The sequence below is a fragment of the Festucalex cinctus genome, chromosome 1 (genome assembly GCF_051991245.1).
Source record: "Festucalex cinctus isolate MCC-2025b chromosome 1, RoL_Fcin_1.0, whole genome shotgun sequence".
NCBI classification, from domain to species: Eukaryota; Metazoa; Chordata; class Actinopteri; order Syngnathiformes; family Syngnathidae; genus Festucalex; species Festucalex cinctus.
In genome coordinates, this window is record NC_135411.1 from 51,020,626 (window position 1) to 51,035,467 (window position 14,842).

The following is a 14,842-nucleotide window of genomic DNA, read 5'->3' on the forward strand; positions in this document are numbered from 1 at the left end:
AAAGCATTTAATAAATCTTTAACCTTCAGAATATATGATCTACTCAAAATATTGGGATCATTTTTTTTTCCATTTTAAATTATGCAAGTAAGTGATTAAAAAAAAGAGGAGAATGGGAGCGTGCAATGGATCAAAAAATGTCAAATATGTCCTCATAACATTAAATGTAGAAAGAATTAACACACAACAGGTGCTCTTCAAATATGGCAGGAAAAAAATGTTGCTAAAAACTTTTTCATGAAGTGATTAATCATGATTAATCAAAATTCTGTTTGAAAAATGTTAGCGTTTGACAGCAGATTAAACACAAAATTCTGCTCTCGAAGGACTACACCAGGAATCAGAGAACAATTACTGTTGAGTCAGACCTCCGACGATTTGAACAAGTGAAAAAATGGCTTTAAATGATTACTCGGTTGTAGTTGTTGAATGATTTGATAATGATTAGTTGTCGATTAATCAATTCTTTTGACACCTCTACAAATTAGTCTGAGACCCTTGCTCTAAACCTTTTTAATTTGGATTCTCGCTTAGATAGACTTTGTTGACTTGTCACGTGATGAATCAGAAGGTATTCGCCTGCAGTTACTCAGGACATTTGTATTTTATTTTCACTGAATACTTAAATTACACTCAAGACAACTTTTTATTTTTCATTGAGTAACACTACTCTTACTTGAGTGAAATTGTTGGCTACCTACAATTCATAACGTTAGCCAAGCCAGTAGAACAGCTTATTTTGATAGACAAAAAAAAAAAAAAAAAGTTTTGTTTTGTTTTTTCTCATTGAGGCAAGTTATGTAAACAGATGTACAGAATTGACAGTAAACCTTTTTTTAAGTGTTTGTACTTAAGTACGTGTCAGACTCTGTGCTCTTCTTTTTTTTTAAGTGATTAAGTGAACTTGAATCAGTACTTTTACCTGAATTCTAGTTCAGTGTATTTTTGCCACCTCTGAACTACCACGCATCGACAGCTGATGGCGCTGTGGAATCATTGTTTACAGAGTCGAGCAGCATTTTTTTTTTTCTCAAATAAAATTTTTTGAGTTAACAGAAAAATGACTGAAAGCAGTGGCAAGACAATTGTGATTTTTATTTCATTTTATTGTATTTTATTGTATTTTATTTTTATTCATATTCAGAACAAAGTGGAATAAATGTGTGTCGATATCTTTAACGCCGCTCCACGCTTCTGGCTGCGCGCCTGCGCAGATACGTGAAGCAGCAACCCCCAATGAAAAACAACAACAATCCTGTTAGCAGTACGGTGGTTGACCAACGCAATGGTTCCCTGAAACTCAACGAGGGGTCTGGCCTCTAACACACTACAATTACCAGCCCAGTTCCTTCACTTTCCCCAGGCCTTTACACGTCGATGGTGCCGGGCTCATGAACTTGGCCAGCCTAAGCGGGGATGCGGGCGGAAGCCAGCTCCTCTTCGCCAACTTTAACCAGGACAACACGTAAGCCAAGGCCGGGCCGAATGGAGGGCAGGGCGGGGAAGAACGCTGACCTGCTTCGGGGAATGTTCGGAGATTCGGTGGGCCGTGCTGTGGAGCTAGCTGACGTTAGCTTTCATTTTGTGGGCTTTTCGACTTTCTGGCGGCCTGACACTGCTAGACGAGACTTGGCCTGGCTATGTTTTCTCTGAATGCCGAAGCTAATGTACGAATATTGCTCGTTATGCAATTCTAATACTGTAGTTCGTCTTATATTGTCGGTGGTTAGCCGCTAGCTGCTAGGCTAATGTGATGTTTTTAACTACATGATCTGTCAGTGTAGATTTGTATTCATCATTTTCATGGGTTTCATTTCGTGTATTTATTGTAATATTTTGTAGGGACAGCTGTTCGACATGAATTTTTGACTAATTTGTTGAGTTTGATGCAATTGCACAAAGCTCTGACGTTACAGCGTTATTAAAGATGTATTGTCTTTCTGTTGCTGCGTTGACTTGTGTTTGTAATGTGTTGATTTTAAAGATCCCTGGCTGTTGGCACCAAATCAGGATACAAGTTCTTCTCGCTGTCCACCGTGGAAAAATTGGAGCAGATATATGAATGTAGTGAGTATCCTATCGTGTGTGAACAACATATAACACTGTTCTTAATCAGTTACTGTATTAATATACAGTGTGAGAGTGCAGCTATTGTCACTTAAGTATCTTGCTTCCTTGTCAAGACACATCCTCCAAAGTCCTACGATGAATGTAGCCAACTGCTAAAGAGAAACCTGACGTATGTATGTGTGTGTTTGTGTCAAACAGCGGACACAGAAGATGTGTGCATCGTGGAGCGTCTCTTCTCCAGCAGCCTGGTGGCCATTGTCAGCCTGAAGGCCCCCAGGAAACTCAAAGTCTGTCACTTCAAGAAGGGAACTGAAATCTGTAACTACTCTTACTCCAACACAATACTGGCTGTTAAACTCAACAGACAGGTAAGGAAATAAACACACTAATTTCTTTAATTTATTCGTACCATTTTCTATCACGTTTCAAGCTAAATAACAGAAAATATCTGTTGATAATTTAGTGTATTTTTTCTTTTCTTTTTTTTGGTGGTGTTTGGGGGGGGTTTTGGGACAGAGGCTGATAGTTTGTCTGGAGGAGTCGCTTTACATTCACAATATTCGAGACATGAAAGTGCTGCATACAATCAGAGAGACTCCATCCAACCCTTCAGGTTTGTATAAAGCTTATAACAGTATGTATGGGTGCTGCAGTTTTTGGTACACATTTCACTTAAACGTCTTTCCTTGTATGACCTATATAAAGCAGCGTGAGTTAGATTTCCCCGTTAGGGATTATAATGAGTATTATAAATTAAATGAAAATAAAAAGTAAGAAGTGTGAAATACCAAAGACAGCTTGTCTGAACCAGTAGTGATTTTACCTGTTTAAACAGCACATTTGAGCCTGCTTTGTTAAAATGGGATCAGTAGGAACAACAACTGTGACGGGCTGTCAGCATCGACATGTGCGAGAATCATTTTGTCTATTGAACTGCCTTTGAAACGTAATGCGACAGGTCTTGCCAGTCTATATGGGCACTTGCCTAGTTGCTAGCTGCTAAATGCTAACACTGCTAGCTGTTAACGCTGGAGCCACCGCTAAATACTGACAACAGGTGCCATATAACAGCATAATTTAGCAGTTTTTTTAAACATCCTTAATTAGCAATTGAACATAATTTTAGGATGATGTGTTGTTGACGTCAGTGATTAGTCAAGTCAGCCATTCAGTCACGACATGCTTCCGGGAACAACTTGAAAATAAATGCGTACCAAGGCATTAATGTCCATCACGAGCGCGACCAATTTGTTGTGTACCATTCAGAACCTCAACATGTATTAATTGCATCTAATATTAATAGAAAAACGTGTGTATGAAAAACACTTGTAGGCTGTAATTATACTGTAAAATAATCAGTTGAAAACCACTTCAAAGTACGGTAGTAAATGGGTAATGTTTTGTTAACACCATACACTATTCGTAAGCTTGAAATGTCATATGTCAGAACTGTTATAGTGAGGTGAGGACCCCCGTTCAAGTGTGTCATCTATTCTTGAATATGTGTGTGCGCCTTCCTCCAGGATTGTGCGCCCTGTCCATTAGCAACGACAATTGTTACCTGGCATATCCTGGCAGTGCCATGATAGGAGAAGTTCAAGTGTTTGACACGGTCAACCTGGTAGGTGAACACAAAAACAACACCCTTTCTGCCCCTCAGACTATGTCTTTCGGGATGACTTGACAGTTTTGGCAGCAACTGGAGATGTTCTTTACAAACAGATGGTTATCAAGCAGGTTTTCATTGCTTGTTCAGGTGCACACTTTAGTTTTTGTGTGTTTGGTTTGATTCATTTTGTCCTTTCGGACACATTACAGGTTACATCGATCACATCACATCATTTGCAACATTGACATCCGAAAGAAGGGCTGACTGTTAGAAGCCGATGGCTTATTCATTATTCACTTTTAACCAGAGAATAAAGAGGAAGTATGGGGTTTTAGCCAGCCAGTGACAATATCAGTCGTATTGTCAGTACTTGCACAAGTTTTGCTGTAGTGTAGGCAAGGCAAGGCAGCTTTATTTATATAGTGCATTTGGTACACAGGTGCAATATTCTTCATATAAGTAAAAGTACAATATTTATAAGCGTTTACAAGCAGAAGAGTTAAAAGTCATTTAAAAGTAATGTAAATTAAAAAAATAGCTTACTAAAATTATTAAAAGAATGTACAGTACAATGAGAGAAGACTTTGGAAATTGTGATTTTAAAAATGCTTAATTATGCTGTCGTTGTATGGAAACAAGTCTTTCATATTCTTTAACCTGGTTTGAAAAGCATTTCTACTTGGGGCTGACTTAACTTGAGTTGGCATCTTCTTCCACCTCTTACATGTGCGTGTGTATGTGTGTGTGTGTTCCAGCGAGCCGCAAACATGATTCCAGCTCATGACAGCCCATTAGCAGCTCTTGCTTTTGATGCCAGTGGAACTAAACTGGCCACAGCTTCAGAGAAGGTAGGACTGTAACAAGGGCTCTCTCTCCTTCTGCACGCTTGAGTTAATAAAGTCTCCTTGCATCGCCTTCAACTGTGCTCTTCCTCTGCGTGTCTTTTGTGTTTGACTTCTTGGTCCCAGGGCACAGTCATCCGCGTCTTCTCCATCCCAGAAGGACAAAAACTCTTTGAGTTTCGACGAGGCGTCAAGAGGTAATTGTTGTGCTCGCCACAGCAAATGTTTCACACCCAACCAAAGTGTCATTCTCTTATCTGTGTGTGTCGTAGGTGTGTGAGCATCTGCTCCTTGGCCTTCAGCATGGAAGGCTTGTACCTGTCAGCATCCAGCAACACGGAGACGGTTCACATCTTCAAACTTGAAACACAGAAGGAGAAGTATGTGTACGTATTTCAAAAAGAATGCAAGTGCTGCTGTAAAAGCCGCTGATAGCATAATAATTCACTCACCTGACTTCTGTGCAGGCAGCTCGGTTCATATTCCACTCAGTGATGATATTTTCTGTTCTATAAGTGCTCTGTAATTGACTGCAACCAGTCCAGTGTGTAAGTTGGGCTCTTTGCTCTAAGTCAACTGAGATAGACTGATAAAGTTAAGGTGATGAATTTTTTGTTAAATACTCGCCTATGTTAATAATATGAACTGAAGAATAAAAATATAGCACTATGATCCGCAAAAGAGACAAACATTATTACAAAGTAAACTTTCAACATGAACCTTAACATTCAAATGAAATGATTTCCAGATGATTTGATTTTGTAAAACTGTACCCTCAGTGTGCATATTCTTGCACATGCGTTGACTGTTTGTAACTTCCACTAACAACCCAGGCTAAACGAAGCTCCTCCCTGACATATGAAGCTCTCATACAATTACTCGGCTACTGTTCTGTTATATGACTTTGGCAGTGTCTTATGACATCTTCCGTTGTTTTAGAATGAAGTAAAAGCAGATATGTTAAGAGTGAACCAAGAATATGCGGGGGATTGCTGTCTCAAAAATGGATTGATGGTTCTACTCTGAACTTAGCATTGTTTCTCACATTGTGTGTGTGTAGGCCAGCAGAGGAACCCACGACATGGGGAGGATACTTGGGCAAGGTTCTGATGGCATCAACCACCTATCTGCCCTCCCAGGTCACAGAAATGTTTACACAAGGTCGAGCCTTTGCCACTGTCCGGCTGCCCTTCTGTGGTCATAAGAACATCTGCGCTCTAGCAATGTAAGTTTCTCTCCCTGCTTTGTTTATTGCACTCGAGAAATTAAAAAACAAAACAAAAAGTGTTTCAACCTGTAAAACCACTTTTAAGTGTTTTTTTTTTTTTTTTTTTTTTTCCCCACTATACAAATACTTATTACAGCCAAGTGTATGCAGTCCAAATCTGTATTATATATTATGGAATTATCCCAGTAGCGGGCGGTGGTTTTCAGACCTAGGCCTTCACTCAACCATCATCCCCATCCCAAATAGGTGAAAGTATTTGGGGGTTTGTCCAGCACAAACAAATTTAAATCATCTGAATTTCTGTCTGATGAAAATCCTGATTGGCTATAGTAACACAAGGTGCGTTTCCATTACCCTTTTTTGCAAAAATAAAAGCACTATTGTACTATTTCAATGAAGTACAATTTCGAATTGTCAGTGTTTCCATTGAAGAGAGTTTCGCTTCTGAGGCGCAATTCTCGGAATGTCCCGTCTCGCGAGACCTCGCTGTTCTGTAGGAGGTGCTCATCATGTTTACGGTAGACTGACGCCCGGTGTAGTTATATTACTTTAAAAACACTCACCCCTGATCGGGCGGTTTTGGGCATTTACTGCTGGTGGTGTTGTTGTGTGTGTCCCTCTGCAGTCGGCAAGCAGTTCTGACACAAAAGCGAGTGGCCCCGTACTTCCTACTTCCTGTTGTCCTAAAATGTCATTGTTCCCATGCAGAAGCTGGGTAAAAGGCGGGTTACAAATTGTTAAAAGTTTCTCATGTTTTCTGCTAAATTAACCAGACATGGCAAGACAGGATTTCAAGCTCTCCTCTCCTTCAACTTCTCGAAGGCGGCTCGCTCGATTACACCTCTCTCTCTTTTATGCTCATGACGTGCAGTAGCCGATACAAATCACTTCACATGTAAAACTAAAATACAAACCCGAAATTAATCATTCTCAAAACAAATAGTAATTAAAAAAAAAAAAATCAAGTTTAATAAAAAAATAAAATAAAAATACACATAAACAACGTGTTACATTCCTTTCCTCCATGACCGGGCGGGTGTCACATGACTTCTAATGCGCAAAAAGTGTTTCCATTACACTTTTGCGAAATACTTCTTTTTCGATACGTCTCAAAAACCACCTCATGAGAGCGCAAAAACTTTTTTGCGATATTTGAGAGTTTTTTTCGCAAATCCGGTGTTTCCATTACCAGCTTACTTTTGAGAAACATGCCTTTTGCACAAAACTGAGGGTAATGGAAACGCACCTACAGTAGCTGAACAGAATGGAAAAATGTAGCCACAGTGCACGGTGACAAAATCAGTAAATCAAACTAAGAAGTGGTTATTTTGCCACGATCAGCAACTTTGTGATGCTAACCGAACTGCTAAGCTAAGTGCTCGCGAGGCGCATGCATCCCAATGAGACGGCTTACGGCGATTGACCAATCAGTCGTTCAAGGCAAAATAATCAATGGCAACTGTTGATTGTCCATTACAACATCTGTCCATCCGGCTCCATTACAATAGTAAACTCCAAATCTCGTCACAACAGTAAAACAGTTTACAATCATTTATCTCATAACGTGTCTTAAAAAAAAAAAAAAAAAAAAACTCACCAGAAGTGCTTATTTATAGATTATGAACTCTATTCTTTTTTGCTGGCCATATTAATGTGGCCAGAGAGATAAAGTACGTAGTTGTTCCACTGTGAAAGTGGTGACTAGATCCTTTTTCAGGTTGAAACAAGATAGTCTGCTACAAGCCTTATCCGACTAATTGTCGCAATGTCCAAGTTTTTTCTTTTTTTCTTTTCTTCAAAATGAATTTGCAGTCATGTGCAATTTGTTGTCCTCTTGCCGCTCCATGTAATGAAATTCCTCTTGAGTAGCTCTGCACCAATCAGAGGATGGAAAAATGCTGGCGGCCGCCAAGGCCTGCGAGTGGGCTCTGTTTACGTTTTGTGTATTCAACTTAGAATATGATTGGTTCACATTCTTAAAAGGTGCTTTGTGAATTTTGTCACTTTTTTTACTCGCAACTGCCACCTCTGACTTAACTGCAGCCTCTGTGTCAAGCTCGTGCATGGTGCATGTGCAAGTATGTGCGCTTCCCCAGTTTTCTTGAAGTCTGAGCTAGAGTTTGGGCTGTGCTTAAAGCTGGTCTCTTGTTTTTTGTTTTTGTTTTTCAGCTTCCATCCCAGTTGTGTCACATTGTAACACTAAGAGGCATATTCACTTAGAATGTGCTGCGTCCGGTAATAGCGCGAAATATTGCACCACAACTGCACCCGCAGTCTGCGCCCAGTTACCCACCTATTCACTAAGGATATTGCTATAATCATATATCGGGGCAAACACGCCCACAAAACTGACAGCTTGGAGCAAATGTGCACCTGATGTATCACACATGGTAACGGATTTGCGCCAAGAACATTGCAGTATAGTAACAGTTGTGAGAAAGATGACATTATCAGAAAGCGAGGTTGGACCGAGAGTAAGCGTTTAGAGCGCCATTAAACTGTACAGAGCAGAGAGGACGACAACGATGTCATTCATTCATAAAGTACAAATTATTGGTGCGATTGTTTTTTAAAAATATATTTTCAGAGGTTGGCGTGGCCATACAATATGCATCTGGCACGTAAAAATGATCGTAAAATGCCTCCCCGCCATTGCCAATCAGCCCGGGTTACGTTATGTGTCCTAAAACAAACGATTTCCCTCTCTCTCTCTCTCTCTCTCTCTCTCTCTCTCTCGCTCTCTCGCTCTCTCTCTCTCTCTCTCTTCTCTCTCTGCCTCTCTCTCTCTGCCTCTCTCTGCCTCTCTCTGCCGTGGATGTGCTGCAAATGGCATGCAATGCTGTCATGATCGAGGTTGGAGCAGTTAATACATGCTTTCCAAAAACCTTATTTGCGTCACACAAACACGGTGTGGCTATTTGGGGTGTGCATATTTTGCGTCAAATCTATGCAAATTACCTAATTTACATACGCGCAAATAACACCCCCGCACCGTGACGCAATCTGTTTGGAAGAGCACTTAGTGACGGATTTCCCCATTTCCGCGTGTTTAGTAAGGGTGTCACGATTTCGATTTTTTATCGAAATCGATCGAAATTACGTCACGATTTCGAGCATCGAAATAGAAGAGAGGACACACGATTCGATGCCCCCAGCCCCCGCGCCCGCCGCCACCGCCACCTACCAAGAAAACAAATGAGACGCAGCCATTCAGCTACTAGCTAACGGCACTTGTTAGCTGACTTCTCCTGCAGTCATGATGGCAAGCGCGGACAGACACAGCAATGGTGCTTCAAGCCGCTCCCGCTTCTCTCGTCACCAGTTTGGAAACATTTTGCGTTCCCGGTGAGTTATGTCGACAACGTTCACGTTGTCGATAAAAAGACCACAGTTGCAAGATATGCTATGTGCGCGTACTGTACTCGGCCACGGTGTTACGCCCGGCTCGTCAAGGGGAAGGGAAGTAACACAATAACAGAAAATATAGAGTAGATAAACACGGGTCGACTTTAACATCTGAGTAGTTTTAATTGAAATTTCAGGCAGGGGTTTGACAAGGGAGTGAAAGTGGAAGGTGAACAAATAATAACCGCATTTGACAGAACTGACAGAACGGAGGAGAAACAACAATAACCAATAGGGGTATAATACACGGATACACAATAGCGTCGCGCTGGCACAGTCGTCCAATCGGAGTGTCGCGCTGGCACAGTCGTCCAATCGGAGTGTCGCGCTGGCACAGTCCTCCAATCAGAGTGTCGCGCTGGCGCATTCAAACTGAAGTACCATTATACGGGCACCAGCCGACACAAACACACACATACATACTAGGGGAGCGGAGCCGGCGGCGGGCCCGAGCCGACAGCCGTAACAACGGGAAACACGACAAACATGACGGGACATTTACGCAGGCATCACAAAGATTTAGATTTATCAAATTCAACTAGAAGTGGGAAAACAACGGTCCAACCAACTATTTCATCCTCATTTACAGTGAAACTTCCACACACTTCAGCTCGCGCGAAACGCCAGATCCATAGGTCTATTTATAGCAGCAGACCTGCAGCCTTGGAAAACGCTGGATTCAAACATTTAATTAGTGTACTTGAACCACGCTACAGTATGCCCAGCAACTGTAAATGTTGGGATATAGTTTGTTCAGGCTGTATTTGTTCCATGACTTTGGATACAATATATTTTTTGTTGTTGTTGCACATTGCACATTATTTTAAGAGGAACGCACAGCACACTGTTGTAACCAAAAACAGTCAATAGATGGCAGGCACCCACTGTGACTTTTTGTTTTTGTTTTTTTATTTTTTATTTTACACTTCAGTAAGAACAAGACGGTTAACTTTATATTGTAAATAAATTCTTTGAATTTGATCATTCCTGCCTAATGTCAATTATCATATATTACATAAATTTACACAAAAATAATATGGAAATTGCATCACCTATATGTAGCCGATCTTTTGAAATAAGATTTACTGTACAATGAATAGAACCAATGATCATAGACTAGCCTTAGCCTACAGAAGCATATGCCTCTGTGATATAAAGTGGGGGAGCGGAAAAAAAAAAAAAAAAAAAAAATCGAAAAAAAAATCGAATCGTGACCCCAAAATCGAAATTTAAATCGAATCGTGGAGTTGGCGAATCGTGACACCCCTAGTGTTTAGTGAATTAGACGCTCGCAGATTCCACCATTTTTGCCGGTTAGCGCGGTGCAAAGGCGAAGCAAACCTTTAGTGAATAGGCCCCTAAATGTCCGCGGGGACGAGTATGACGTCACCTTCCACCACTCCACATCTCCCTTCTTCAAGAAACTGTGTTCGCCCAAATATTCCCCACGGAAGGGAAGATACAAGCTGATTGGCGCAGTCAGAGTTAAAAAGTCAGGGCTCTTTGTACTCGTCTGGGCATTGGTGGAGAATGCATGACGTAGAAAAACATTTTATAAATAAAAAATAAAAAGTCTGTTGGGTTGTTTCAATCGTACGGAGGCCTGCAATCTTGAGTCCAAAGGCATTGGGAAGTTTCCACTGATATAACAACACATGAAAGCTAAATCTGATTGGAACAAAAAACATACACCCCACACACACACACGCACACACACACACAACTGCATGGTGCAAAGCCAAGACATGCTATGAAATGAAGGCAAAAGAATGTTGGAAATAAATTTATACAATATTTCACAAATGTATACAAAGTTTTAAATTCAGGTCAGGGCTTTTGATAATCTTCAGGCCTTGTGGGCCCTGACGGCACGTCACTGAATTATCCGTATGATGTTATCCTCGAGCTTTCTGTAGATATTACCACCAGTAGGAACTAGGTAGAGGCACGTCAGCATGACAGATAATGCCATGAGTTAATGAATTCACCATATTGTACACATTCTTATTTTTGTCTGTTTGCTTTTTTCATAGGATTCAGAAGATTCCCAGGTTGTTAGTTGCAGCGGCTGATGGCTACTTGTATCTCTACAACTTGGATCCACAAGAAGGAGGGGAATGCACTCTCATGAAGCAGCACAGGTAACACACACACAGTCAAAATCCTTTTTTTTTTTTTTTTTTTTTGCTTGATTGTTTTACCCCAATAACTTTACTCCGCTTATACTAAGTAAGACCATATTGGGATTCTAATGTTTACATGACTTCCCTAAAGATTATTCCATTCCTTATCACATTTGCATTTTTGTCAACGACTGGTACATACTTCACAGTAGAGATAGAGTAAGAAAATATACAGTGGTGAACATGTTTATAGATGTACAAAATAACCATTTAGACTAACTAAACATTTTGTGATTAATATTTATATATAAATTCATTTATTATTTACTTCTGTGTTGTCACTGCTTCGTGTTGACATGAGTTATATATGGGAAATTTGGGCATATGCAAATTGTGTGTTCTGTCAATCTAAGCACTGACAAACAATATCAGACATGTATTAATTGAAATTTCCATGGAGATAGAGTGTCACAATAAGTTAGAGGAATTCAATTGGAAATTTTCACTTGCACCTGCAGTGTCAATCTAGCCTGTGTGAAACAGAACCTTTGCTGTTGATCTCAGGTTAGACGGCAGTGCAGAGCCGCCAAATGAGATCCTGGAGCAGGGATCACATGATCGGCCACTTGTGGCGCAGACCTACAGTTCTTCTGTCACTAAAGGTATGTCACAAAGTATACTCGCGCTTAGGAGTGTGATGATATCTTGATACGGTGATAAATCGCGATACATTGTCTCAATTAGCGATATGCCTACGCCAAGTATCGATATTTGTAGTTAATATACAGTTGCTATAATGGCTCCGTTGTTCATTACTTATTGAACAATCACTTGGTGGGCCACTAGCGGCAGCGCCTCATAAGAGTGGCGGGGAAATGTACGGAAGTCTTCATCTTAAGAAGATTCAAGTAAACAAAACACCGGCCGCATACAAGTCAAAGATGTGGATATGGATACATTTTGGATTTGATAATATGGAAGAGAGAAGAGAATGACTTGGGCATATGCAAGAACTGTCTCACAATAGTTACACTGGAAACATGACGAATATGAACAGCCTGTTATGGCAGCAGCATCCAGAGCTAAAGGTAAGAACTAATGGTTCGAAAGCAAAACTACCTTTGAATTCTTGCAGGGCAAAGTTGATCACGCACAGTATCCCTGTGTATATTTGCAATTGATCTCCACCTGTATAGCGTAGTTGAGAACGATGGTTTTCGCTACGTGATTTTGTTGTGCGTCAGGGGCTGGCTAACTAAACGAAGGGAGGCGAACACACACAAACAACCAGACCACGACTGAAGACAACCTGGTAAAATATCCGGTCGAAAACATTTCACTGAGAAAAAGAATTCAAACTTTGTAAGAGGAGACCAGGGCTAAACTAAGGCACTTGAGTTGTCACAATGAGTAGATCTTAAACAGTAACGGATAGACTTTTTTTTTTTTTTTTTTTCTTCCCCCCTCATCTGCTGAGGTGGGCAAGGAAAGTCTGTTGGGCCTGCCGGTCTAATAAAACGCTTCATCTTCTTATTTTGTGTTCCACCATTACGTGATCCTTGAACTCACCATCACCTTTGAACATCCTAGGTTACTGTGACGAGCAGGGCGCTGTTGGAGGGGCGGGGCTAGAGGAAGACCTCAACAGCTTGCGACTGGAGGACGAGAATGAGCAGCCGCCCCTCATCCTGGAAACTGACTGACCAAACGGACGGTTGCACCCACCAATCAGAGGGCTCCTCTGGCGCTGCTATCGACAAGTGACACGAGGGAGGGGAGGGAGGGGGAGGGCAGGATCAGAGGGAAGGTGTTTTTTGTTTAGTTTTTTTTTTTAACACGAGTGCTCCGGAGCCTGTCCGTTGTTATCTGTTGTTGTTGTTGTTTGTCTCTTTCACATAGACCTCTACATTTGATCTTCCTCCCTCCTCCTTGTGCTCCTTTTCCCCTCAGTTTAGTCTGCGCGGACCAAACTGACCGCTTTGCATGTACATGTGCCAACCGCTCAAAGGAAACCCCAATGTGAATGAGAGCGTGAGCGTGCGTGTTGGACTTTTGATCAAAATAGAAGTGTAGCTGTGCTCTACTGAAGAAACACGCAGATTCTAGAGATGTGTAAAAAACAAAAAAAAACAAAAAACAAATGTGTAAGTGCCTCTTTGCCCTCCTATCATTTTTTTCTGTTTGAAATCTCTGCATTGGCTTAATAAAATCTATTTTCATTTGTCTGATCTTAACCGAGTGTGTGTACTGTACTCTCTTTTCTTACGCTTTGCTCGCTCACATGCATACACAAAAACACACAAACGCAATTGGGCAAGGAGCGCACAATGTGTGTCATCGGCTCACGTGTGACTGGATGTGTTTTGCTGGCACAGGTGTGTGTTTGCGCATGTGGCGTAATTAGCTTACATTTATCCTTGAACACTTCTTCCTCTTAAACAGAGGCTTGTTGAACACGCCCATCCTCGCTTCCCTCCAATCAATGATCAAATTCCAACATTTCGGCTGTTTTGAAAAAGCTACACATGCATTTCTACTCAATGCTGTGTGAGCCTGCATGCTGTTACCGTGGTACCATGTCCATACACTGAAGACATTTCATGAGTGGTGACCATTTTGTGACCATTTTAAATGGAGACCTTAGAAACAGCAATCTGTCTGTACATTTCTTATCGTGGCAAATTTACACTGTAAATTGTTCTGCTTCTGACCATCGACATAGGTGGACAAAACGTGGCTTCATTTGATTGGTCTGCTGGTTTAGGATGAACCAGGAGCATTGGGCTTTTTCCTATTGATTTTTGTATAAAATGTAAAACATTCATTTGAAACTACAATAAAGATAATGTCGATGATGATGTGTAATGTTGTACCATGACAGCTTATTTACATGTCCATATTACAAAAAAGTTATTTGGTTTGGTTCTCGATACCTTATTCTCTTTATGTAGATCATTTTTGGACAGTTGTGTACTTCCAACTTTGTGGCTTTTCTGTCCTAGAAAGGCGTGCTTGTTTGGTGTGGATGGACGTCCATGACATCTGACCTCCTCTGTCTGAATTGACAAAACATTTCCACAGACATATTCCAAAAGATTCTTCTCAGAAGATTGTTAAATGGGGAGCAACCCCATGTTTTCTTCTACATTCACTTCTTGTAATTGTAACTCAGATGTCCCAATACTTTTGACTATATGGTATACAAAACAGTGATTCTCAAACACGAATGTGCCGCAAGAAATTATTGAAATTAATTGGTTGGAAAATTATTATTCAAATGTATTTACAGTAACGTGTTCTATGGGACCCTGTTAAACATGACATTCTGATTAATATTTGTTTAAAAATTCTTGGAGAAGAAAAAACAAATATGAAAGCAAAAATTAAATACCACTCCTGACGGTGAGGTAGAAACCCATTACAGGCTTAATCAAAGACCCCACCTAAGGAAAATACAATGAAAATTAACGTTTGTGTGTGTAATATGATGTTAAGCAGAAAAATCCACCTGTTTTTCATCCATTTTAGGGCAGCCATTTTACAACTTGCTATAGGCTGAAAATGT

General features: G+C 40.7%; 1 protein-coding gene across 2 annotated transcripts; it reads left to right on the forward strand.

Moving 5' to 3' along the window:
- The first annotated feature begins 1,204 nt into the window (after positions 1 to 1,204).
- On the forward strand, positions 1,205 to 14,142 carry wipi2 (WD repeat domain, phosphoinositide interacting 2). 2 transcript variants are annotated; one of them, XM_077540215.1, is made up of 12 exons: positions 1,205 to 1,465; positions 1,985 to 2,067; positions 2,269 to 2,438; positions 2,587 to 2,683; positions 3,594 to 3,691; positions 4,435 to 4,527; positions 4,648 to 4,718; positions 4,794 to 4,901; positions 5,582 to 5,746; positions 11,188 to 11,295; positions 11,842 to 11,939; positions 12,868 to 14,142. In XM_077540215.1, the coding sequence occupies exons 1-12, from the start codon at positions 1,392 to 1,394 to the stop codon at positions 12,978 to 12,980; spliced, it is 1,278 nt and encodes a 425-aa protein (XP_077396341.1). In that variant the 5' UTR covers positions 1,205 to 1,391; the 3' UTR covers positions 12,981 to 14,142. The 2 variants fall into 2 exon arrangements, with proteins under 2 accessions (XP_077396341.1, XP_077396334.1); XM_077540208.1 differs by having other exon boundaries at positions 1,206 to 1,465; positions 4,794 to 4,907.
- The last annotated feature ends 700 nt before the right edge of the window (positions 14,143 to 14,842 follow it).

Excerpts from the sequence above, each read along its gene's own strand:
- wipi2 (XM_077540208.1), top strand. The coding sequence starts at position 1,392 with ATGAACTTGGCCAGCCTAAGCGGGGATGCGGGCGGAAGCCAGCTCCTC. Across the intron at positions 2,068-2,268 it reads GGAGCAGATATATGAATGTA|CGGACACAGAAGATGTGTGC; the intron begins GTGAGTATCCTA and ends TGTGTCAAACAG. Across the intron at positions 11,296-11,841 it reads ACTCTCATGAAGCAGCACAG|GTTAGACGGCAGTGCAGAGC; the intron begins GTAACACACACA and ends TGTTGATCTCAG.